This window comes from Hemiscyllium ocellatum, chromosome 20 (genome assembly GCF_020745735.1).
Source record: "Hemiscyllium ocellatum isolate sHemOce1 chromosome 20, sHemOce1.pat.X.cur, whole genome shotgun sequence".
NCBI lineage: Eukaryota > Metazoa > Chordata > Chondrichthyes > Orectolobiformes > Hemiscylliidae > Hemiscyllium > Hemiscyllium ocellatum.
This window is the reverse complement of record NC_083420.1, coordinates 22,867,149-22,894,715: the sequence shown is the minus strand read 5'-3', so window position 1 is coordinate 22,894,715 and position 27,567 is coordinate 22,867,149. Positions and strand designations below refer to the sequence as shown.

The 27,567-nt window shown below is 39.4% G+C and overlaps 1 protein-coding gene across 1 annotated transcript in view; it reads left to right on the top strand.

Annotated features, from left to right (window-relative positions):
* Window positions 1-27,567, top strand: part of rsph10b (radial spoke head 10 homolog B) — an 88,603-nt gene that overhangs the window by 50,368 nt on the left and 10,668 nt on the right. The window contains exons 12-17 of the mRNA XM_060840965.1: window positions 4,206-4,285; window positions 5,291-5,439; window positions 14,635-14,742; window positions 15,064-15,231; window positions 17,791-17,871; window positions 20,592-20,655. Of these exons, the coding sequence (XP_060696948.1) occupies window positions 4,206-4,285; window positions 5,291-5,439; window positions 14,635-14,742; window positions 15,064-15,231; window positions 17,791-17,871; window positions 20,592-20,655 (650 nt within the window). The remainder of the gene's footprint in view (window positions 1-4,205; window positions 4,286-5,290; window positions 5,440-14,634; window positions 14,743-15,063; window positions 15,232-17,790; window positions 17,872-20,591; window positions 20,656-27,567) is intronic.

Here is a 27,567-nt window from a genome sequence, read left to right as displayed (position 1 = left end):
TTGAAAGGGTTCAGAAAAGATTTACAAGGATGTTGCCAGGGTTGGAGGATCTGAGCTACAGGGAGAGGCTGAATAGGCTGGGGCTGTTTTCCCTCGAGTGTCGGAGGCTGAGGGAAGACCTTATAGAGGTTTACAAAATTATGAGGGGCATGGATAGGATAAATAGACAAAGTCTTTTCCCTGGGGTCGGGGAGTCCAGAACTAGAGGGCATAGGTTTATGGTGAGAGAGGAAAGATATAAAAGAGACCTAAGGGGCAACTTTTTCACGTAGAGGGTGGTACATATATGGAATGAGCTGTCAGAAGATGTGGTGGAGGCTGGTCCAGTTGCAACATTTAAGAGGCATTTGGATGAGTATATGAATAGGAAGGGTTTGGAGGGATATGGGCCGGGTGCTGGCGGGTGGGACTAGATTGGGTTGGGATATCTAGTCGGCATGGACGGGTTGGACCGAAGAGTCTGTTTCCATGCTGTACATCTCTATGACTCTATGTCACTGACAGTCACCTGCACTTCTCCTCTGCAGTTCAGCTTTTCTGACTATGTTTGGATCAAGGCTGTAATGAACTTAGAAGCTTAGTTTGTCTGAAACTAAGAGCCCAAGCTAAGAGTCAGTGAGGAGGCTAGTGTTGAGTACAGTCACTTGATATGTCTATCAATGACACATTTATGCACTTTGTGGATGATTGAGAGTAGACTGATGGGATGGTAATTGGCCCTTTTAAATTTGTCCTGCTTTCTGTCCAGACAGGACAAACCTGAGCACTTTCTACATTGCTGGGGTGTGTGCCAAATTGTAATGACTTAACAGCCTGACTAGGGGTGCAGCTGGTTCTGGAACACAGGTCTTTCATAGAAACATAGAAGATAGGAGCAGGAGGAGGCCATTCAGCCCTTCATGCCTGCTCCACAATTCATCACAATCATGGCTGATTATCCAACTCTAATTCTGCTTTCTCCACATTACCTTTGATCCCATTTGCCCCAAGTGCTATATGTAGCTTCCTCTGCAATACGTTCAATGTTTTGGCATCAACTGTTTTCTGTGGTAATGAATTTCACAGGCCCACCACTTTTTGGGTGAAGAAATGTCTCATCATCTTCGTCCTAAATGGTCTACCCCGAATCCTCAGACTGTGACTCATGGTTCTGGACACACCCATCATCAGGAACATCCTCCCTGTCCTGTCGAGTACTGTTAGAATTTTATACGTCTCTATGAGATCACCCCTCATTCATCTGAACTCCAGTGAAAACAATCCTAACCTGGTTAACCTCTCCTCAAATGTGAATCCCACCATGCCCGGAATTAGCCTGGTAAACCTTCGCTGCACTTCCTTGAGAGCAAGGACATCCTTCCTCAGAAAAGGAGACCAAAACTGCATATATTACAAATCACAATATTTTAGTTGCACACAATATTCTGTGTCTTCAGTATTGCTGGTAGAATGTTGTCAAGGTTCATAGCCTTTGCAGTATCCCCATGCTTTCAGCCACTTCTTGATCGCATGTAGAGTGAATCGAATTAGCAGAATATTGCCATCCGTGATGCAAGAGATGTCAAGAGGATTGTCAACTTGACACTTATAATTGAAGAATACAAATGCTGCAGAAAGTGAGGACCACAGATGCTGGAGATCCGAGTCGAAAAGTGTGGTGTAGGAAAACACAGCTGTTCGGGCAGAATCCGAGGAGCAGGAGAGTCGACGTTTTGAGCATAAGCTTCCCAATAAAGAGCTTATGTTCGAAATATCGACTCTTCTGCTCCTTGGACGCTTCCTGACCAGCTGTGCTTTTTCCAGCACCACACTTTTCGTCTAAAAATGCTGCAGTCTTGTCATTTGCACTGTTGTGCTGGGCTGTCTCATTATTAAGAGTAAGGATATTTATGGAGCCTGTTCTCCAGTGAGCTATTTAATTGTCTTGCACCGTTCATGACTGGATATGGGAGAACTGCAGACTGTTGACCAGATCCTTTGCTTGTGAGATTGCTTAGCTCAGTCTACTGATTCTCCTTATGCTGCTTGGCTGCAAGTAGGTCTATGTTGTATCTTCACTTTTAATTTGCTTGGTGTTGCTCCTGACATGCCCTCTAGCACTTTTCATTGAGAGTAATTATAGAGTTACAGGGATGTACAGCATGGAAACAAACCTTTCGGTCCAACTCATCCATGCTAACCAGATATCTCAAATTAATCTAGTCCCATTTGCCAGCACTTGGCCTATATCCCTCTAAACCCTTCCTATTCATGTACCCATCCAGGTGCCTTTTAGATGTTATAATTGTACCAGTCTATACCACTTCCTCTGGCAGCTCATTCCATACACACATCACCCTTTGCATAAAAAGGTTGTCTCTTACGTCCTTTTTAAATCTTTCCCACTCACCCTAAACCTACGCCCTCTAGTTCTAGACTCACCCCAATCCAGGAAAAAGACCTTGACTGTTCACCCTATTCATGCTTCTCGTGATTTTATACATCTCTGTAAGGTCACCCCTCAGCCTCCGATGCTGGCAATATCCTTGTAAATCTTTGCTGAACCCTTTCAAGTTTTACAACATCCTTCCTATAAGTTGGAGACCAGAATTGCACACGATATTCTTAAAAGTGGCCTAACCAATCTCTTGTGCAGCCACAACATGACCTCCCAACTCCTATACTCAATGCTCTGACCAGTTAGGGAAAGCATACTAAATGCCATCTTCACTATCCTATCTACCTGTGACTCTACTTTCAAGGAACAATGAACCTGCACTCCAAGGTCTCTTTTTTTAGCAACATTCCCCAGGACTTTAACGTGAAGTGCATAAGTCCTGCCCTGATTGGCCTTTCCAAAATGCAGCACCTCACATTTATCAAAACTAAACTCTTATCTGCCACGCCTTGGCCCATTGGCCCATCTGATTAAGATCCCATTGTACTCTGAGGTAACTTCCCCATGGTCCACTCCACCACCAATATTTGTGTCATCAGTAATTGTGATAAATATTGTCATAGATGGGACAGTTCTTTGAATGTAATGTTTCCAGCCTTGTTACAACCATGGTGAAGAGGTGAATGGGATTTTCCCTCCTTGATTAAATAACAAAGGTGTGGACTGTTTCTGGATGCCAATCCTGCACCTGGGCAATACGGTGACATATTATAATATTCATGGGGACTTAGAGGTAAGGTTCACCATGTGATTAAGGACAGAGGGTGAGAGGGCTATTACCAATATATGTACAAAACGAACAAGGAGCTGAGTGAACCATTCAGCTACTCAAGCCAGCTCTGCCATTCAATAAGATCATACATAATCTAATTGTAACCTCAAATCTGCATTCTCATTTACCTTTGATTGCCTTTTATACCTTGTTTAACTTGAATCCATTTATTTCTGCCTTAAAGATATTCAAGAACTTTGCTTCCACTGTCTTGTCAGAAGAGAGTTTCAAAGACTCATGACCCTCATGTTTTTCCATGTAGGCCATTCAAGGACGTAGCTGTTATAAATATATTGCTTTTACTGAATACTTCTGACCTATTTAAAGTTAAATTAATTTTTCCATTTGTTTATAATTTAAGATTTAGTGAGATAGAATGTATATTCTAATACTTTATATAATTCAGTGACATGGATTCTTTGTTTAATTAATGGGTCTTGCTACTCTTGTACTTGACATGTTGGGCCAGAGCAGGCAACACTGATTCATGAACCTCTATGTACATCCCTCAAGGATGTAAATATTATAAATATATTGCTTTGCAGTATCCACTTATCCATGAACCTCAACCAAGGATAATAGATAGCATAAAAGCTACAAAATATAATTTGCCTCTTTGTCTACTATAAACTTCTCAACTTGGTGGGCGGCACGGTGGCACAGTGGTTAGCACTGCTGCCTCACAGCGCCTGAGACCCGGGTTCAATTCCCGACTCAGGTGACTGACTGTGTGGAGTTTGCACGTTCTCCCCTTGTCTGCGTGGGTTTCCTCCGGGTGCTCCGGTTTCCTCCCACAGTCCAAAGATGTGTGGGTCAGGTGAATTGGCCATGCTAAATTGCCCGTAGTGTTAGGTAGGGCTAAATGTAGGGGTATGGGTGGGTTGCGCTTCGGTGGATCGGTGTGGACTTGTTGGGCCGAAGGGCCTGTTTCCACACTGTAAGTCTAATCAAACTTAACCAATAGCTATTGCCGCAGTGATGATTTTCTCATTTCAGAGGCCCAGCATCATTACTTGCTGCATGTTTTTCTAAGGTAGTGACCAATAACATTATTCCTTATGCCTGCAAAGTTAACGGTATGTATAATTTTTATATGCAAATTAATAAAATAGCCACTGATAGTACACAATGATCTGCTTAGAACATGGATTGTGCGAACATATTCTGAAGTTTTGGGTCCCTTGGGTGTGTTCACTTGTCACTTGTGAATTATAAAAAGGTAATTTACAGATATCTTCTAATCAATCTTTTCAGAGTTGTTATTGTCCACCTTAAAAGCAAATGGGTCTTGGCCACAGGTAGGGACATTATCAATGTCCCACAATAGCCAACCCATACATTCAATTATGTAGTTGGTTAAAAGTAGTTGGTTACATTTGTTGCCTTTGATATGAAGGTAAAATGCTTCTTATTCAGGCAAGGGCAATTATTCTTTGACTTGTAGATTGTTACTACCATATTTAACACAATGAAACTCATTGCCATCGAGACAAACCAGTTTGTGCATGTGCCCTGGATGCACTTATTGCCAACGCTGCATGTGAAAGTAATTTCATGCACAACTCGGACATTTAATTGGTTAAAATATAATCAAAAACTTTACAAACAGAAGTTTTACTTATATTATTGAATAACAATCTTGTCACAAAATGCCCATTATCACTTCCACATAGTGAAACTTCTTGTGAAGATATGTGGACAATAGACAATTATGTTGAGCAGGACGGATATCGCATCTGTTTTTCAGATCTAAGTTACTTTGCAATTAGGAATTTAGCATTTACCCAGCATCTTCATGCTGAAAAATCCTTTTTTAAAGAAGCAATGGTGAAAAGTAAACCTATAATTCAAACAGTTTGATAGTCAATGATGGATTCTTGTTAGAAATGTTATTCTATTTTGTAATAAGAAATTAATGCTTTTAGCTTTTCAGTTGGTTATTAAACTGTTTTGATATCTCAAGGGAAGGCATAGTGCCAGTAGTATGTAAAACAAACATTTGAGAAAATACAAAATAAATGTTACCAACCATGCTGCTTTCTCTTTGTCCTCTAAATCTTAATGGCTTCCTTTTTATGCAGGGAATTTGTTTAAAGAAAATCAATGCATTGTAATTGTACTTGGCTATATAAATAAATGCTGGGAGGTGTACAGAGTCCACTGCATACAAACTCGTAGGCCGCCTAACACCTATATCATGACAATGAGACACTTCATATGGATGCTCAAGGTACACCGTCTTTATGCAAAAAAATGTATTGAATAACACATATAATATATCAAGAATATTATATTAATGTTATATTAATGAATATTAGCATTCACGTACCATTGTTAGATTATAGTTATAATTTTATGTTGTATTATAATTTATTTCTATTATTGTATTTAGTATTATTATTTTGTGTTAAAGTATATTATAATTTAGATTCTTATTTTGGATAATATCTTGTGTGCAGTGGTACTTATCACTTCCATGAATGGTCTGTGCTCCTCCACATGTAAACCCATATAAGCATTTCTTAAATGGTGTGGTAGGTTTGAGGAGTTGCATTGCTAGTTCATACTCCAGTGCCTTAAGTTCATACTCAATTTATTATCATTATATATTCACAGCCAGAAAGGACTAGACACCTCCCAAAATAATAGACAAGAAGTTTTATTGACTGCTGGGAAGGGCTACATTTGCTTATTATCAGTTGTGGCTCAGTTGGTAGCACTATAACCTCTAAGTCAGAAGGTTGTGGAGTTCCCACTTCATAGCTTTGAGCACAAAAGTCTAGACTGACTCATCAGGGTAAAATTGCAGTAGAGCTAGACCATCTGAAGCATCATTTTGAGATTAAGCCATTAAATTGATGCCATCTACTCTTGCAGATCAACACAAAAGATTCAAAAACACTATTCTGCAGCCGAACAGGAAAATTATCCGCAGTGTCCTAAGTAATATTTGTTCTGTGATGAAAGGCTTATAGTTTTACATATGTGTGTATAATGTTTAGAGGTTTTTATGCAAAATAATGGCATATGGGTACTAGTTACTTTTTTGAATGGGTTTTTTAAAAAAAAGTCTAGCAGTATTTCTGAAACAGTGACCTAATCCAGTATGCATCAGGCAGCAGATGACTGTGAATGTCTGGAGTGTAAATGGAACATTGTTTATATTGTAAGTGGTTTAAAACAGATGGATAAATATTGAAGGCCTTTGGTTTGTTTTTTGTTCACAATTATCAAGAATTGAATTTAATTTAGAAACCCCAGGGATCGAAGGGGTTCAGGACAATTTAGAAGAGACAAGCTGGGGTAAGCAGCAATTTTCCAGAATTGTTCAGGGAATGTGTTGCCTCTGCAGTATTTTAATTTATGCAGCTCACAAACCATGGAACTGTTTGGAAATCTGCAGTGTAACAGAATCAGAGAAATTTTAAGCACTCAGTTTTGTAAGTATTCATATGAGAAGATGTCACAGAACTGTTGAGTCAGTTGCTGGAAATGGAGATGGAGAGGTCCAGGAAGGGGAGGGAGGTGTCCGAAATGGTCCAGGTGAACTTGAGGTCAGGGTGGAAGATGTTAGTGAAATTGATGAACTGTTCAACCTCTTCGTGGGAGCACAAGGTGGTGCCAATACAGTCATCAATGTAGCAGAGGAGAAGGTGGAGAATGGTACAGGTGTAGCTGTGGAAGATGGCTATTCCATGTAACCAATGAAGAGGCAGGCATAGCTGGAGTCCATGCAGGTGCCCAGGGCTACCCCTTTGGTCTGGAGGAAGTGGGAGGATTCAAAGGAGAAATTGTTGAGGGTGAGGACCAGTTCAGCCAATCGAATGAGTGTCATTGGAAGGGTACTGGTTGGGTCAACTTGAGGTCAGGGTGGAAGGTGTTAGTGAAATTGATGAACTGTTCAGCCTCCTTGTGGGAGCACGAGATGGCACCGATATAGTCATCGAAGTAGTGGAGGAAAAGATGGGGAATAGTGCCAGTGTCGCTGCAGAAGATGGACTGTTCCACGTACCCAGAACATCTCTGGGATCCTTCACCACCAAATCCAAGCCACCTGAAGCCTGGAGGAAGAACGCTTCATCTTCTGCCTTGCGACCCACCTGGGATCAATGTCAACTTCACCAGTTTCCTCATTTCCCCTCCCTCCACTTTATCCCAGATCCAACCTTCCAACTTGGCACTGCTATCTTGAACTGTCTCATCTGTCCAACTTCCTTCCCACCTATCCACTCCACGCTGCTCTCCAACCTTTCTCTCATCACGCCCCCTTCATCTTCATCTACCTATTGCATTCCCAGCTACCTTCCCCCTCACCCCCTTATTTATCTCAACCCCTTTGGGTCACCCCCTCATTCCTGATGAAGAGCCATGCTCAAAATGTCGACTCACCTGCTCCTCGAATGCTGCCTGACTGGCTGTGCTTTTCCAGCACCACACTGTTCAACTACAGTTTATGGGGAAACAATGTCAAAACTTTGGCACTATTATTTTGACCACTCTGTGCTGTTTTTTTAAATTAGTATGACTCTCCTAAGTACTTAAAAGCCAATATTTTTTCTTCACTCAGTGGGCATTGGTATAGCTGGCTGGCCAGCATTTTATTGCCCATATCTAGTTGCCCTTTAGAATGTGGTAGTGAGCTGCCTTCTTGAATCACAACAGTCCACATGTTATAGGTTGACCCACAATGCCATTAGGTAGGGAATCTCAGGATTTTGATTCAGCGATAGTGAAGGAAATTTCCAAGTCAGAATGGTGAATGGCTTGGAGGGGACCTTCTTTTCCACATGGGGATTTCTCTTTGCCCCAGTTTCTATCCCTCATGGACTGAAATTGATCCTGGAAGCCAAACCGAGTTTTATGGACCAGCTCATAATCATCAGCCACTTCACCTGCTAACCTTGCTGTATTAACTCTCTGCTCTTCCACATGAGCTTGCACTACTTCGAGCAGTGTATTTTTGAATTCCTCCAAAATAATGACCTCTCTAAGGGCATCATAAGTTTGCTCGATTTTTAAAGCTCTTATTCATCCATTGAAATTACTCTGTTTGATCCTTTCAAACTCAATATAGGTTTGACCAGGGTCCCTCCTTAGATTCCTGAAACGTTGTCTATAGGCTTCTGGTACAAGGTCATATGCATTTAAAATTTTCACCTCCTCATACTCCACAGATACGTCTTCTGAAAGTGATGCGAATACTTCGCTAGCCCTACCTAATAGTTTCGTTTGGATCAATTACACCCACATTGCCCTGGCCACTGCATTTGTTTAGCCACCTTTTCAAATGTAATGAAAAAGGCTTCCACATCCTTCTCATTAAATTTAGGCAATGCTTGAACATACTTAAACAGTTTCTCACTAGGCTTCTGACTACCAGGGGCTTGCTCATTCTCACTGTCTTCCTCACTAAACCTAACTTCAGCCTTTATCTCCATCCTTTTAAGCTGCCTGTCCTTTTTGAGTGTCAGTTTTTAAAGTTCAAAAGCTCTCTTCTTCTTTCCCTGCTCTCTCTTTTTCCCTCTCCTGTTTTTAATCATAACTCAAACTGTTTCATTTTTGCTGCCCTTTCCTTATTTCTTGCCTCTAACTCAATCTGCTTCATTTGCAATTGAATTCTTGCCATCTCTATACATTCTGATGGTTTCTCCAGCAAGTTTAAATGCTAAGCTACTGCTGTAAGTACCTCCCCTTTCCTCACAGAAGCAGGCAGTTCCAATTCCAGCTTGTCTGCTAATTCCTGCAGCTTGGTCTTATTCACCTTTTGCAAAACTTCAAAAGTCAACGCATCCACTTCCAGAAAACTTTTGGTTACTGAAAGAACGCTTTATCTACCCAACCGAACCAATACCCGAAATTAAGACACTAGCACCTACCACTCGCTGTTTAAGTTCCCGGATGAGTCCCCAATCTCTTATGGACTAAGCCAGACCACTTGAAACATTCTTAAGCAGGCAGCCCTGACCATAACTTTGCAATTTGTTTCAGTAAGTGTACAGTGTAAATTACCCTGAGTAAGTTAGCTAAGTCTTATTACCATGTCAACTGTATTTAAGTACAAGATTAGTTTCTTTTTTATCCCATACTTTTAAGTCTATTACAAAGTCTATAGCCAATGGGAAACTTACTATGGATCATGTATTGTTTCTTATAAATATCACATGTATCATTGAACTCTTATGTTAGTTTAATACACTCATTGTCCCTTGGTCCTCCATTTTTTAGTACGGTTTTTAATCTGTGAGCTGATGGATGGCTAAAATTTCTACTGAGGCCAAGAACACATGCTTAATATTTTTCTTAGTGAAGTTAGGCCTTGTTAATGGAATACAACAGTGCCTGGATTATGTAAACTGTAACAGCAAGGGTGTTTCACTTGACTGTGGCTGTGCTGATGTACGTATGTACACAATTAGAATTATAGCAGATGATGTTATTGCTCGGCAAGGAATAAAAAATCAACAGATACATTTGAAGATGTCTTGAAAGCCATTGACAATTATTTCATACAGAATGAATAAAATTCTTGAAAGAGTATGATTTAACAGAGGAGTGCAGAAAGTAGGGGAATCAGTCGATAATTTCGTTATTGATCATTGCAGAGTAGCAGAAAATGTAACTTCAGTGCCTTAAATTCAGAATTCATTAGATACCAAATTGTTATTGTTATTACTGATGAGTCTTAATCAGATTTATTACACTTCAAAGAAAATCTGAGTCCAGAGAAAGCCATTCAAATGGGCACTGGTCCAGAAGAAATACAGACCAATTTTAAAGAGAGATGATCAAACTTGGCATGGAGGATCTTCAGAACACATAAAAGACACACGTCGCCAATAGCAGAATTTATGACAGGTATCAGATGTGAAAAGTTTTTGCCAATCCTACAGAGCATAGAAGCCTCCCCACTGTCAACAATGCCTAGCTATTAAAATCACATGATGCTATTGTAAAAGAATAGATCACTTGCAGAAAACATTTCAAAGCAGGACACAGCTGTAGAAAAGCAAAAGAACAAATAACTACCCACACAAAACATAAATGAAGTAGAACTTATCTCAAGAGGGTTGGAATACAAAAGCACCGTTGTGTTACTGAGACTTTATAAAGCTCTGGTTAGGCCCCATTTGGAGTACTGTGTCCAGTTTTAGTCCTCACACCTCAGGAAGGACATACTGGCACTGGAACGTGTCCAGTGGAGATTCACACGGATGATCCCTGGAATGGTTGGTCTAACATACGAGGAACGGCTAAGGATCCTGGGATTGTATTCATTGGAGTTTAGAAGATTAAGGGAGACTTAATAGAAACTTACAAGATAATACATGGCTTGGAAAGGGTGGACGCTAGGAAATTTTTTTCGTTAGGTGAGGAGACTAGGACCCGTGGACACAGCCTTAAAATTAGAGGGGATCAATTCAGAACAGAAATGCGGAGACATTTCTTCAGCCAGAGAGTGGTGAGCCTGTGGAATTCATTGCCGCAGAGTGCAGTGGAGGCCGGGATGCTAAATGTCTTCAAGGCAGAGATTGATAGATTCTTGATGTCTCAAGGAATTAAGGGCTACGGGGAGAATGCGGGTAAGTGGAGTTGAAATGCCCATCAGCCATGATTGAATGGCGGAGTGGACCCGATGGGCCGAATGGCCTTACTTCCACTCCTATGTCTTATGGTCTTATGGTCTTAACAGTCTCCAGTAAAATACAAATCCAAACTTGCCTGGGGAAAGTTAGAGATGCAGTCCAAGCATTTAGCAGATTCACATTTATGTAAATGGGCATCTTACAAACGTCAAGTTAGCCTCAGAAACAAATGTCACAGTTTTATCAGGTAGCAAGGCTTGGTTGGCAAAACACAGTTTACAGCTGACATAATATGCTCCAGGGACCAACACTATTAGAAAGCCTAGGAATTCTCACGATTGAGTAGAAAGATATGCATTGACTACAATCTCATTCAAAAACTAAAATGAGTAAAAAGGACTAAGAACAGCTGGCCAAGGTACACCTGAACAATGTAAAACCAATAGATGATTTTACGGGGTTCTGGAAGATCATAGTGCATCCTAAAGCAAAAACAGAATGATTGAAGTTTATTACATTGGAGTAAGAAATTTATTTCATACTGTCCATGAGATGGAAAGCTGTCACTGTATTGGTTTGGTGAAAATGTTTGACACTATGTTCAAATTTTGAGTCCTAATAAGCTTAGAGAAAAAAAGACCAGCAGAGAGGCAATAACTGAACAGTATACCCTACTTGAGATAATTGAAACATCTGCAACTGAATTGAATCAGATTGTAAGCTTTTGTCAGGTTTGGCCAAGAAGGGTTCCTGTCACAACTTGTCGATAAAGGGAAGGCCATATTGGATTTGGTGCTCGGCAACGAACTGTGCCAGGTGTCAGATCTCTCAGTGGAAGAGCATTTCAGTGATAGTGATCACAACTCGCTGACCTTTACTATATTCATGGTGAGGGATAGGAGCAGACGGTATTTAATTGGGGAAGGGGGAATTACAATGCTATTAGTCAGGATCTAGGGCACCTAAATTGGGAACAGATGTTCTCAGGGGAACGCACAACAGAAATGTGATGGTTGTTTAGGAAGCATTTGCTGATAGTGCTGGACAGGTTTGTCCCACTGAGGCAAGGAGGGGATGGTAGGTTGAAAGAACCTTGGGTGACAAGGGATGTGGAACATCTAGTCAAGAGGACGAAGGAAGCTTACTTAATGTTGAGGAGGCAAGATCAGACAGGACTTCAGAGGATTGCAAGGTAGCCAGGAAGAAACTGAAGAATGGATTTAGGAGAGCTAGAAGGGGACATGAAAAAGCTTTAGCTGGTATGATTACGGAAAACACTAAGGAGTTCTACAGAACTGATAAATGGCAGATGGAATTCAACCTGGAAAAGTGTGAAGTGATTCACTTTGGAAGGTCAAATTTGAATGCAGAATACAGGGTTAAAGGCAAGATTCTTGGCAATATGGAGGAACAGAGGGATCTTGGGGTCCATGGCCATACATCCCCCAAAGTTGCCACCCAAGTTGATAGGATTGTAAAGAAGGTGTATGGTATGTTAGCTTTCTTTAGGAGGGGACTGAGTTTAAGAGCCATGAGGTTGTGCTGCAGCTCTGTAGAGCCCTGGTTAGACCACAATTGGAATAGTGTGTTCAGTTCTGGTCGCCTCATTATAGGAAAGATGTGGAAGCTTGAGAGAGGATGCAGAGGAGATTTACTAGGATGCTACCTGGACTGGAGGACATGTCTTATGAAGTAAGGATGAGGGAGCTAGGGCTTTTCTCATTGGAGCAAAGAAGGATGAGAGGTGACTCAATAGAGGTGTACAGATGTTGAGAGGCATAGATTGAGTGGATAGTCAGAGACTTTTTCCCATGGCAGCAATGTCGATCTCAAGGGGACATAATTTTAAGTTAATTGAAGGAAGGTTTAGGGGAGATGTCAGAGGTAGGTTCTTTACACAGAGAGTGGTGGGTGCATGGAATGCCGTGCCAGCAGTGTTAGTAGAGTCAGATACTTTAGGGACATTTAAGCAACTCTTGGATAGGTACATGGAAGATAGTACAATGAAGGGTATGTAGGTTAGTCTGGTCTTAGAGTAGGATAAAAGGCCGACACAACATCAAGGGCCAAAGGGCCTGTACAGTGCTATACTGTTTTATGTTCTGTGTAACACAGTATAGTGTTCAATGAGCTATGATAGATTCAAGTCATGCATGAGATGCTGAGATGACTAGGAAGGGAATGACTTAATCTCACCAATAATTCAATCTCTGAGGGCAAATGAGAAAGTCAAAACATTATCAAAATGTTGAAATAAAAAGTCTACTTACTTTCACGCAGAGGGTGGTACGTGTATGGAATGAGCTGCCAGAGGAAGTGGTAGAGATGGTACAATTGCAACATTTAAAAGGCACCTGGATGGATACATGATGAGGATGGATTTGGAGGGATATGGGCCACAAGCTGGCAGGTGGGACTAGATTGGGTTGGGATATCTAGTTGGCATGGACAAGTTGGACTGAAGGGTCTATTTATGTGCTGTACATCTCTATGACTCTATCTACTGTTGGGTAAAAATTGCCGTAAATTAAAGAATGATTCATGCAAATTCTATGGAAGAAAACACTAAAAAAAATCAAGTAATGTCTAAAGATTCAAGATACTGCAAAGAAAGAAGTGCCTGCTCTAGCAGAGACGACATCATCCATGAAAGAAATAGAAAAAGATGAAAGATTCTTCAGTTCAAGAAAAGCCTCAGACCTCACACCATCAGGAAGGCAGCCCAAGATAACAACATTTTGCTCAACAAACTGCCACTCAAGTTTGGAGGGAACATTTTTGGGAAGAGTGGTGTTATAGTCATCTGAATTTGTAAAGTCGAACCTTGAGGAAGATGGAGTAATGGTAAATGTAATGATATAAACAAATGTATATCAGCAAGTTATCAGATTATAGAATGAGGGAAATGTTATTTATGGGTTTAGAAGGGCCTAAAAAATACCTGATTGAGTCCAATAAATATCATCAACTGTGATAATGACTTGAGGACTTGATAGAACAGTAAAATAGAGTCTTGTGGGAGACAGAGGTAAGGCTATTTGTCTCAACAGTCATTGTAGTAGCACAAAGTCTATTCTTATAATCTGCAAATAATTGGAGAGATGTAATAAACTACTTCATGTTTACTCCACAAAACTCTTCACAGTCGGCCAGACTTCAACCCTAATGCATATAATACCATGTAAACCCCTAAAAGTTCCTTACACCAAACACATATACTATAAGTGAGCCATTTAAATGGTACCTCATTCAAGGTGTCGACATCCAAAACCAGCAGGTGGAGACAAGTGACTATATTGAAAAGAAGTATATCCTGTTCTACATTATTGGACACTGGAATACTGTTGGCTCTCAGAACAACAGCAATTTGGGAATTAGGTGATAAAATTTTCTCTCATCTCTCTAGAACAATGTTTTGAGGTTCCAGTCCAAGCAATGTTCTGAGGTGAACTGAGATAGGGAGCACTGACTGTGTGCACCTAATCCAATCCTAATCCAAATGTGTTTCAAACCAGGATTTGGTGGATAATCATCCAGTGGGGGACCCTCTAGTAGCACAGTGGTAGTTACCCTATCCCTGGAATCAGACGGCCAAGGTTCAAGTCTCACCTGCTCCAGAGGTGTGTAATGGCATCACTGAACAGGTTGTTTCGAAAAATAGGTTAAATAGAAGTTATTCATCAAATGCCAGTAACTTGGCGATTTATTCCATCCAAGGGAGGAGAATATTCATGGTAAATAATATACTTTACGGTTAACTGTTATAAATTCTATATAATTGTACTTTATATAATTTTCAAAAGTACATATATACTGTTATTCATTTCATTCTATAATTGCAGGATCTAAATTTATTTAGCAAGGATTTAACAGCAACCCAGGTAGTACGGATCTTGTCTGAGGATAACCCAGCAGTATCTGATGGAACTTATAACAACATGAACATCGAGGTACAGTCGATCTTCATTTAAAATATTTAGAGGTTTCTAAATGCAAAAATGCAGAAGGAGCTTCTGTATTATTAATATTGTATAAACATATGTCATTGGGCACAAATTGGCAGCTGTGTTTGACTACCTTACCACAGTAACTATTTTGCAGCAGCACTTGATTGGTTGTGAAAGGCATTCTGCAATTTCCTATCTTTATTTTCAGATCCTTGTGAAAAATATCAAAAGCAAACTTATGAAGTTTACTTCTAGTAACAAAGTGTATGTAAATATATAAATGTCTTATTAAATGTTTATTAAATAGCAAATCTTTTTATTTAGATGGTTTTCTTGGAGTTTTTGGAAGCACTTCTTATGTGTGCAGCAGTGTATGTGACTAAAAGATTGCTTGAGAATTCAGAAGCATCTTCTAGAACCTCCATTGAGGTGAATGTAATACACATAGCAAGTGATATATCTTTACAAACGACCCAAGCACCATCAGACCAGGTAATGAACTGGAATTTAATTTCTTTAAACATTGTAAATATAAATTATTCTGTTTGGTAATGAGCTAATTATGCACAAGATTGTCATAAAGATGCATTTGCTTTCCATGAGCTAAATCTCAGACTCTGTAGTTCTGATTCTTTTTGACTGTGGTTGAATTTCAAAATTGAGAGTGAGAGCTATTTGGTTTTCCTTTGTTCCTGTTTGTCTGCGAACTAGCTGACTTCTACCTCTCCAGAGTGAGAGGGGATCTATGCCTGTAGCACAGGGTTAATTATGGATATTTCTTCAACATTGACCTTCAGAGCACACTAAACTTAAAACCCAGCCAAGTATGCACAAGAGCATTCTGACCTACCAGCACATTCCAATAGAGTTAAAACTTTTTAACTCATATCCTTGAGTATCCAATAAGGGAAAAACACAAGATCTGTCTGTAGTTTGGAACAGTGGTTAGCTCTGGGGCTTTATAGCGTCAGGGATCCAAATTTGATTCCAGCCTTGAGTGACTGTCTGCGTGGAGTTTGCACATTCTCCCTATATTGTGTGGGTTTCTGCCGGTTGCTCTGGTTTCCTCCCACAGTCCAAAGATGAGCAGATTAGGTACATGGGCCATGTTAAATTGCCTCGTAGTGTCCAGAGTTGTGTATGGTAAATGGATTATCCGTGGTTAATGTGAGGTCATGGGGATGGGGCATGGTATTTCTGGATGGGATGTTGTTCGGCGAGTAGGTGTAGACTCGATGGGCCTAATGGTCTCAATCTGCATTGTACTTATTCTCTAACATAGTCTTCAGGTGGTGTCTTGCTGTTGAGCAGAGGGTTGTCAGCCCTTTGTTGTCACAAGAGTCCAGTCCAATTTATTTTGACTTGCCTCTTCTCACTTTAAAGGGCTGTCACTGGAAATACCCTTCATATCAGTAGGTATGACAGTTTGTGCATCTTTTTCCAGTCATCCAATAAGTTTACATTTACAGTTATTGTTAGGTGTATCAGCCATCTTTTAAAACACCTTTGGAATTACGAGTTTAAAATGTCCACAGTACTTCAGGGTTCCAATCCATGGTAATGACAATTATTATTTTCGCCACTATGTTAGCTGCATGACAACAACAGCTACTCTTCAAAAGGCTTTATCGACAGTAAAGCATTTTAGGATGTCCTTAGATGATAAAAGATGCCATTTAAATATGCCTTTCTTTTTAACATGATTTATGCCCCTATTTGCCTGAAATTGTTGACTCAAGCTGATATGTAATTCCAAAGGCAAACTTACTCTTCTGAACACTTTTACCACGCAAAAGCTGAGTTAAAATAGTTTTGACTAATGATGTGTAGCCAGCTAACTATAGCTGGGTAATTCAACTGAATTTTAAATAAAGAGTAATAGAGTTATACAGCATGGAAACAGACCCTTCAGTCAGATGTATGATGAAATTGCAGAACCAGTATTACGCCCGCTAAAATGTTTAAGGCTCATCACTGCAGAAATCCCTGAGATTTGCTTCAGCAGTTAGTTATAATAAATAGCAGATCTTCTGTTGCTTGATAGTATTAGTATTGTGCCACAGGCAAGTCTAGTTGAGAGATTAACTTATTTTCCTGTTCAGAGAGGAGAAATGGAATTTGTGAAAGATAAAACAACAAAGCCCTAAAAGACCATTCCTCAAAAGATGTTGATTAAACATTTACAGTATGGGTAACATTAGTGAGACACGCCTTAGAAATTGTAACAGATGAAACACGAAGGTGCCTAGGATACTGTGCCTTGGAGTTTTCGATGTTACTATTTGCCATATAGTGAATTTGAATCTGAACTGTTCTATGTAGCACAAGAGCATTGCTAGAGAGGAAGTTCTGAGAGAATGTCAGTGATAGCACTCTCAAACACCTCCTAATGTCCAGCTTGGGTCGAGGAGGAATATCTGATAATACAGTTGCCTACTATATATCAATTTATTTATTTCATGGATATGAGCATGGCTTGTAAGACTAATATTTTGTGTCTGTCTCTAATTTTCCTTGAGAACGTCAGTTACCTGTTTTTAAAATCACTGCTGTTCATCTGGCGTAGGGACACCCGCATTCCTGACAGTGCTTCCTAACAACACTTTGGATATACTTAGGCACCAGATGGACTGCAAAAGTTCCAGAAGGCAACTCACCATCACTCCCATCTCAAGAGCAACTAGGGATGAACAATAAATGCTTGCCTTTTCAGTGATGCTCATATCCCATGAAATAATATAATTTAAACCAAATTGTGAATTGCACCTTAAAGTAAGTTCAAAGGTACATTCTGAGCTTGTTTTGATAATGTGTGACTGTTGTACGTAATATATTCCAATAAGATGGTGAACCAAAGCTATTTTTCTGTATGACCTGGTAATCTCAATGAATTATAGCGAATAGCAATTTGCACCACAGCACTAAATGGAAGAATTCTGACAAAATATTTTTAGCAGTGATATTATATGTGATAGATTTGTAATACCCATTTATTTATTTTAGATAAGGAATGTGAATAAAAATTTTAAACAGTTTTATTTAATTAACCAGCTTGTTACCCGAGAATCATCAATAGCAGAACCAAATGGACAAAGTGCAAAACCCATTACAAAGAAACGCGGAGAGTCCACTGTAAGTACTTAATGGAAATCAGAGGTTTATTAATAAGCAAAAAGGATGATATTTTATATGCAAGATGCTAAGTGCTTTTACTAAGCATCTTCGCTAATCTCTCATGCAGAGGCAGTAGCTTTGTGATATTGTATACAAGAGCATTGCAATCCATTGTCAAGTCTGGAGGTGACAAAGGCTTAGAATGAGAGTTCCAACAGCAGTGGTTGAGACAAACATGGAGATGAGCAGGGTTGTGGTGCTGAAAATAGATTTTCTTTATGATGAAAAAGCTATGAAATCAGAAATTGGTAAGAGTAAAATAGGGTTTATGCATTGCAATCTGTGTGGTCTTACCAGAAACAGTAGCTAGGGTGGGATTGAATGGTGGGCCTGAAAGGATCTGCACTGCAGCAAGAGCTACAAATAATTGCTTCAATCTTGGAATTATCTAGCTAGAAGAATTAAGGCTGTTGTCATATAAGCAGCCTGGAAGGGTCAAGAGATGATGGAGAAGTAGAGTTAGATGTGGTCAGTGTGTATAGGGAAGCACCAACGACACTATAATGCCTTCCATGTAAATAAAGTGGTTCAAAGCACGTCACAGTAGCATTGTAAAACAAAAAATAAAGCTACATAGGGAGATATTAGACCAGATGATAAAAAACTTGGTCAAAGAGAGAGATTTTGAGCAATGTCTAAATTAAGGAAAGTGAGTTAGAGAGGCGGAGAAACGTAGGGGGATAGATTAGAGCTTGGATCCTAAGTGATGGAAACTTTGGCTCCCAGTCATGAAGCAATTGAAATCAGAATCAAAAAGTATGGTGCTGGAGAAGCACAGCTGGCCAGGCAACTTTCAAGGAGCAGGAGAGTCGACGTTTCAAGCATACGCTCTTCATCAGGAAATAACGTTATCATTTTCTCTCAGCAATTGAAATCAAAACTGCAAAAGGCCAGAATCAGAGGAGTGGAGATATCTCTTTTGGTTGTGGGGACTGAAGGAGATTGCAGAGGTAGCATGGGGTTAGCACATAAGAGATTTGAGAACAAGAGTGAAACTTTCAAAGACATTGTTGAACTGCGAGCAGTGTTGGTCAGCAAATACAGGTGATTGATGAATGTGTTTTGGTGCGTGTTAAGACACTGGCACAGAGGTTTGGATAATCTCAAGTATACTGAGGCTATAATTTAGGAAAGCAGTCATGAATGTTATTATGATTATAAAATACCCAATATACTTGAGTTGAATTTTTTAACTACTTTTTAAGGTTAAATTATAGGGTCGACTATTACATGGATACTACTTTAGAATGGCTAAAATTCATTCCTGTCAAAACTCATACTGTATCATTAGCAGAAGGCCAATCGCTCTCTAAACGAGTAAAGAAATAAAAACAAATTACGGAAAGGTTGAAAACCTGGAGTGGAGCACAACTGTCGGCCCACTGACTCATAAATATTTGATCTGTTATCTGTGAAGAACTACAGTTGACACAAGATATATGGAAAATTCCAGATTTTTTGGCCAAATATAGGAGTTGACTTTTACATGAGATTGACTATTACTTGAGTAGCTGCAATATGAGCTATCAATTTTCAACTTCCATCCAAAGTTTTCTGTTTTTTTTTCAACTTTCATCATCTTATTTTAATATCTGAGATGTTAATGGACTAGAATGATTTTTAAAAAGGAAAAACCAAGGACCTTCATGACTGTAGCAATCACCTGACCACTGCTTAAGGCAAGTTCAGAAAACCAGTGTGGACTAAACTAATCGTTTAAACTGGAATTGGCATTTTATTGAAATACATTGAAGCCAGTCACCTGGATCAGACATCAAAAAACTGTCAGTGTTCTAATTTACACTTCCATCTGAAGTTGCACATATTGGACATGTAAGTGTCATCTGCGTCTATCCAGGTTAGGAAGTCAATGGAGCCAGACTTAAGAATACAAAAATGAACCATATTTTTAGGAGCTGCTTGGTAAAGTAGTAAACAGATAGCAATAAAATTGACTGGTAACAGTAGGGCTGGAAGAATGTATTTACTAAGAATTCATGGATTCTACAAATCTCATGATTGTTGGGCTACAAAATATCAACTAATTAGCAGTGGTCTCAGTTTTAACTATAACAACTCAATGATTCTAAGAACATTTTAAATTGCATATTCTTTAACTTCCCTTCTACTCGACCCTCTCCCCTTTGTAAACTTTATTCTTCTGTTTTGTCTTCATGTATGTGTTGAATGTCAACTTTTATTATTTTATCTTGAGGCTAGTAAGTAATAAGATTCCATTTTCACTCAGGAAAATCTTGTAAAGGCATGAATTATTGTTTCAAGGGCAGGTGAACTGAGGTAGAGGTGACGTCGGAGTGATGTTACAGAGGTGGAAATAACTGGTTTTTGTGTAAATAAAAGGTTAGAAACTCAACTCAGGATCAAATTTAATGTTATGATTGTGAACAGTTTGGCTTTACTTCAAGCTGCTGCCCATAGAGAAGGATAGATTTGGTAGCTAATCCATTGAATGTGAATAAAGTTGTCAAAGGCAGCTTATAAATTAGGAAGAGGAGGGATCAAGGGAAGAACTATCAATGTAAATTAAAGTCAGAGATTGTAATCTATGACGCATATTTTATGCGATACTCAAAGTCAAAATTAGCCCCATTGTCTTCAGAAAATTTGGACTTCAATGACTACCATGGGGCAAAAACTAACTTTTACATTTGTTTTAGCGGAAGAAAAGTAAAGCTCCTACCTCATCAGCTGAAAGGTCTTCGAAATCATCTGCCCATCATGGTAAGTTTAATATACCGATACATACAGAATATCCAGTGTTCCTTCAGAGTAAGAGTAGAGGGCTGGGTAGAATGGGAAGAAATAATACAGCATTTTCTCAATTATGGAGAGGAAACTATTGCTTTAGTGGCCTAAAGCAGATCATTTCAGCATGCAGTTAGAATCCTGGTTTTGGCTTAGTGCAGTGCTGACCTCTAACCAGATTTGATAATGAACCTATTCAGGCCTTTCATCCAATTTACGTGCTTTAGGACATTGACAAGCCCTGTCAGAACCCTTAGAGAGCTTTCTAGTGGGAAACAGATAGAAACAGGAGTACTTTTGCTTTATCAATCTCATTGATATCTGAGATTATCAATGACATGTTAAGGCTCTGCAAGTGAACATAATGATACAGTTTTTACATTTTCATGAAGTGATGACATGGATCTGAATAAATGTACTGATGGCCTATAGCACTTCCAGGTTTTCATCTAGGTTGTTAGAATGATTCAGAATTGCTGATTTTGCCTGCAGAGCATTTGTAAAAACTATTTAATTAGTCCCATTCCCCAGGGACTTTACCAAACTGAAAATTTGTCTCTTTTAAATATTTATCTATTATATTGCAATTATGTTTCTGTGTAGCCAGCCTTGGAGTTTGAAAAGCAGTTAGAAAGCAGGAGGACCTGAAAGTGTCCTGGAATCCTGAAAGAAAGATCTACTACTCACTTTCCCAGGCTTGTTCTGTGTTTTGAGAATGACTGCAGGCAAAAAAGCCATTGCCAACTTCTTGAGGCACCCCCAAGAAATAGTTTCATTAGAAATATCAGAAATAATGATTCAACCCTTTCAACCTCACAACAACTTTACGGATATTCAAATCTCTTTGGAGGGTTGCCTTGTTTCCACTTTAAAGTTCTTCATTAGAGGACATGGCTGTACATGGTTTATTTCTATAAAGCCTCAGCGTTCACTTGACATTATCTTCTTTAGTTAATGTTTCTTCATGAGACCCTTAAACAACACAGGATCAACACAGCTCCTTTATTTCTCAGTCTAAATTAAACTCTAATTCAGCAGCCTCTGTTTCTGGAGCTTTGTCTTACTAAAGTTAAACCACTTAGCATTTCTTTTCTCCTGCCCTGACTAGTCTAGATACTGCCCAACTGCACTGCTTTGTAGCAGGCTTTTTCTCCCTCTTGAATCACCTGCTTCTGTTATTTATAAAATAACCTCCACATTCACTACCCTTCTGGAAAAAAAAGTATTTCTGTCTCTGTGTCCTTGTTTTACTGGACATGTTTAAGCTGAGCAACAGCCCGATTTTTTATTCTCCGTTCTACTCTTTGTTTTTCAAGCACTGATTCATCTCAAATGCTGTTTTAAATGCGTCATTAAATGCACAGGAACAAATTTCTAGATAACCCATAACCACTCACATAACTCAAAAATGAAACTAACTTCTTCCTAACTTACGCAACGTAAAAATAAATGTAAAATTAAAGCTGTATGTGATTCTGTCCACTTTAGAAGACAAATTTCTAAATATAATTATAACATATCATGAATCTTTATCACATTCTAAAAGAACGTATCAAACAAGTCACTGTTATTTGAAAAAAAAGTAGCTAACCAAAACTTCCTTAAGAACATGATACCTGAATTTCAGGGATTGTTATGAGAGATTATTCAAATTAAATCTATTTTCTCTAAAATTTAGAAGGTTCAGAGGTGAGCTGATCAAAGTCTTGAAGACATTAATAGGAAAAGACAAAGTAAAAATAAACTATTTCCACTGAATGAAAATTGTACAGAATGATCTAAAACTTACAGTCAGAATGTTCAAGAAGCAGTGCTATTTACAAAGAGTGTTACAGGTTTGGTGCTGTCTTCCACAAACGGAAGTTCATGCTAGGCTAGATATTAATTTTAAATTTTAGATAGATGACATTTTTTGTTAAACAAGAGAGATGGACCCATGCCAGGTTTATGGTGATAGGCCACAGATCAGTGTCATGGACCAGGCCAGACCCCTCAAATCATTTCAAAAAGGTAGCCCAGCCCCTAATTTGCTAGTTATTTTAAGTAGGTGTATAGTGGGTATTCCCAGAGATAATCAACTGGTCAAACCACTTTGTCTTAACAAAACAGAATTTATTTACAAGGTTACTGAATAAAACAGAAAGAACAGAAAACAGAATACCAAATAACCTGACCTATTCGAAAACCCAACAGACTATCCCAACTTAATGATGCTGTTCCAGATACTTGCAACAATCCCCATGAATACCACTTGGCACAAAAGATAAAATCAAACAAGTTCTCACTGGATAGAAGTCAGAGAGTACCAGCCTGGACTTGCTTCTGGGCCCAGCAGCTTTTTCACATTACTACTAAAGAAAAAACTAAACTAGAGGAAAGCTGTGCTGGGAGAACTGACCACTCCCCTTTCATTATACAAGTGTTTTTTTTAAACTGGAAAGCCTTCTGCCTCAGGCATTATCTGTTAGTTATTATCAAATTGACCCTAAAATCCTTCAATCCCCAAAAAGTGACTTTTCGGCACTTGTAAAACTTACGAACTCTCTGGAAAGAAAGGCCAAAGACAGCATAACCTTGTTAAAGGAACAGCTTTGTCACATCTCCCCCCTTAAAAACAAATTAACTATCAATATTCAAAGATGGCTTCATTTTAAAACCCTTAAAAATTGTTAGTGTTCTAAAACACACGTATACATTATGTGGACTATAAATATGCAAACATTTCAGTCTGTTTCAGTCTATTGTACTCCTGCTACCGAATGCGCTTGAGTCTCAACAATGTGTTGGCAATCACATCTTCTCGTCCTGTCACATGCACAACTTTCAAATTGAATGGCTATAACAACAAGTTCCATCTAAACAGTCTGGCATTTTTGTCTTTAAATTTCTCCACAAATTTCAGTAGTTTATAATCAGTGTATATGATTGTCTCTGATACATTACTAGTAGCATAAACACTGAAATGTTGTAATGCCAACACCAAGCACAAAGTTTCCTTTTCAACTGTTGACTATTTTTGCAGAAGAATGTTCAACTTCCTGGAGAAATACCCAATAGGTCTTTCTACCTTCTCTTTGTCTTGTTCCAAGAGCACAACACCGACACCTACATCACTCACATCGATAGCCACTTTGCGTAATTAGATGTGGCTAATACCGGGGGAATGGTTAACACAGCTTTCAGGCTGTCAAATGCCTTCTGATAATCCACTGTCCAGTGAAACTTCTTGCCTTTCTTTAGCAATTAAGAGAGTGGAGCAGCCACACTGCTAAAATTTGGTACAAATTTTTGATAAAATCCGTTCAATCCCAGGAACCCTAGTCCTGTTCTTTTTGTCGATGATATGGGAAACTTCTCAATTAACTTTGTTTTGGCATCCCATGGGGCCATTTGTCTGTAATAATAACATGGCCCAGGAAGGTGACTTGGACTTTAGCAAATTCACTTTTAGCCAGGTTTATCACCAAGCCTGCCTTCCGAAGTCAATCAAACAAGTCTGATAAATGTCACAAATGTTCCTTCCATGTATGACTAAAAATGACCAGATCAACAACATAAATGACACAGTTGGATAATCTGGCAATGACCTTATTGGTTAGTCTCTGAAATGTGGCCGGTGCATTTTTCATGTCATGTGGCATGACTTAAACTGATACAGTGCATTTGGTATTACGAAAGCCGAAATTGCCTTTGCTCTTTCTGACAAAGGTACCTGCCAGTATCCTCTGAGCAAGTCCAAATTAAAAAAACAAGTTACGTGTTGCACCTTCTCAACACAGTCTTCCAAACGCGGAATCAGATATGCATCAGCCTTTGAAAGTGCATTGACTTTGCAATAGGCCACACATAACGTTGAGTACCATCTGGTTTTAGCACTCTTACTATGGGTGAGCTCCAGTCACTGTAACTCACTTTGATTATGTCGTCTTGGAGTATATGTTCATTCTCCTTTTGGAACCTGTGCCAACTTTGGAGATTTATGTCTATAAAGATGTTGCTTAATCATAACAGCATCTTCTTTATCTACATCATGCATAATTAGCGTAGTACTTCCCAGCTTATTTCCACATATCTCCCTATGTGACAGTAATAACTCTTCCAGGTCATTTTGATTTTCCTCGGGAAGGTAACAATAATTTATCCCAATTTTTGACGACTTCCTCATTGTCCAATTTAATTTGAGGCATGTCTAATTCAGAATCCTCTGAACTTGGTTCTTCCCTCTGTTTTGTAATCGATAACACATTCTCCTCTTGATTTCCATGCCTGTCAAAATATCTTTTGAGCATATTCACATGATACACTTTGTGAGATTACTTTCTGTCTGGAGTCCCTATCAAGTAGTTCACCTCACTCAGTTTCCTTTCAACCTGATAAAGTCCACTAAACCTTGCTTTTAGAGGTACACCTATCACTGGAAGTAACATCAGTGCGTTATCCCCAATTGCAAAATTGTGAATTTTTGATTTCTTGTCTGCTTTCTGTTTCATTGTATGTTGTGATACTTTTAAATGCTGTCTAGCCAACTCCCTAGCCCTATTTAATCATTCCCTAAAATTTGACACATAGCCCAGATACATGATCTCTGGATTCTGACTTACCAATTTCTCCTTAATCAATTTTAACGGTCATCTCACTTCATGCCCAAAAACTAATTCAAATGGACTGAATTTGGTCAATTCATTTGGTGCATCTCTGATGGCAAAAGGCACAAAAGCACAATCATCTGGGTAGTCTTAACTATAAGCCCTTAGCATGGTCTTTAATATCTGATGCCACCTTTCTAGCTCACCCTGCGATTCTGAATGGTACGCAGTAGATTAGATTAGATTACTTACAGTGTGGAAACAGGCCCTTCGGCCCAACAAGTCCACACCAACCCGCCGAAGTGCAACCCACCCATACCCCTACATTTACCCCTTACCTAACACTACGGGCAATTTAACATGGCCAATTCACCTGACCTGCACACCTTTGGTCTGTGGGAGGAAACCGGAGCACCCGGAGGAAACCCACGCAGACACGGGGAGAACGTAGATTTGAATTGTTTTATTCCTAAGCTGTCAATAATTTCCTTGAATAATTTTGATGTGAAGTTTGACCTTTGATCTGATTGTACCTCTGTCATAGTCTGTATCTAGTGAAAAATTTGAATAATTCCTTTACAATCCTTTAGCTGTGATATTGCATAATGGGACGGCCTCTGGAAATCTAGTCAACACAACCATTATTGTTAACAAATACTGATTCTCACTTTTTATTTGAGGTAGGAGACCTACAGAATCAACTCAGACTCTTGTAAAAGGTTCCTCAAATGCAGGAATAGGTACTAAAGGTGCGGGTTTATTATCGTTTGTGGTTTTCCAATTACCTGAAAATTATGACACATCTGGCAAAATTCAACTACATCCTTGTGCAGTGCAGGCCAGTAAAAATGTTTTTGTATTTTAACTTGTGTTTTCCTCACTCCTAAATGACCCCCAAGTGGTAGCTCATGTGCCACTTGCAACACCTCCTTCCTATACCCCACTGGCAATTCAATTTGATGAACTATGCCCATTTCTCATCTGCCTGAATACGTGATGGTCTCTATTTCCTCATTAAGACCTCGTTTTTAAGCTAATAATATTCAGGAATACATTCGGATTCCTTTTCTGTGTATGCTTTTTGATACAACTGCTTTAAGTTTCCATCTTTCTACTGTAATTCAGTTCATTTATCTGAGCTAAAGATGTCTGCATTGTCATCTATCAGATCCTGCTTTGTCTCAACCATCTGATCAAACAGGGTGTCTGCTAATTCCACTTCAACTTTCTTATCTGTACTCTTTGATCTCTCCTGTTTCAGCTGATGACTTTGTGACCTCGTTACCACACAGTCAGGAAACATTCCAGGATATGTGTCATGCAATAGTTCCGTTGCTAGAAAATGGGCTGGATCCTCCTTTATATTTTTGGCCAGTTTGCCTTCGTGCCTCATTTTTTTCTCCGCATATTGCCTTTATAGTTATCTTCTGTTGCTCTTTATAAGTTTCCCAGTCCTCTGGCTTCCTGATCATCTTTGCTATATTGTACTTCTGCTCTTTTATCTTTATACAGTCCTTAACTTGTCTCATCAGCCATAACCGCCCCTGCCTCCCCTTAGGAGCTTTCTTCCTCTTTGGAATGAACTGATCCTGCATTGTCTGCATTATATCCAGAAATATCTGCCATTGTTGTTCCACTGCCATCCCTGCTAGGTATTGAACCATTGAACTTTGGCCAGCTCTTCCCTCATAGCTCCATAGCTAGGTTCAACTGCAATACTGACACTTGTGATTCTCGCTTTTCCCTCTCAAATTGCAGATTAAAAATTATCATATTGTGATCACTACCTCCTAATGGTTCCTTTATTTCGAGGACCCTGATCAAATCCGGTTCGCTGCACAACACCAGATCCAGAATTGCCTTCTCCCTGGTAGGTTCCAGTACAAGCTGTTCTAAGAATCCATCTCAGAGGCACTCCACAAACTCCCTTTCTTGGGTTCCATACCATCCTGATTCTCCCAGTCTACCTACATGTTGAAGTCCCCCATAACAACTGTAGTCCTACCTTTGCGACAGGCCAATTTCAACTCTTTATTCAACTTACACCCTACATCCCGACTACTGTTTGGGGGCCTATAGGTAACTCCCTTTAGGATCTTTCTACCCTTAGAATTTCTAAGCTCTATCCATACTGACTCTACATCTCCTGATTTTATGTCCCCCCTCACAAGGGAATATCATTCCTCATCAACAGAGTCACTCCACCCTCTCTGCCCGTCAGTCTGTCCTTTCGGTATCACGTATAACCTTGAATATTCATTTCCCAGGCCCTGTGCACTTGAAGCCAAATCTCAATTATCCC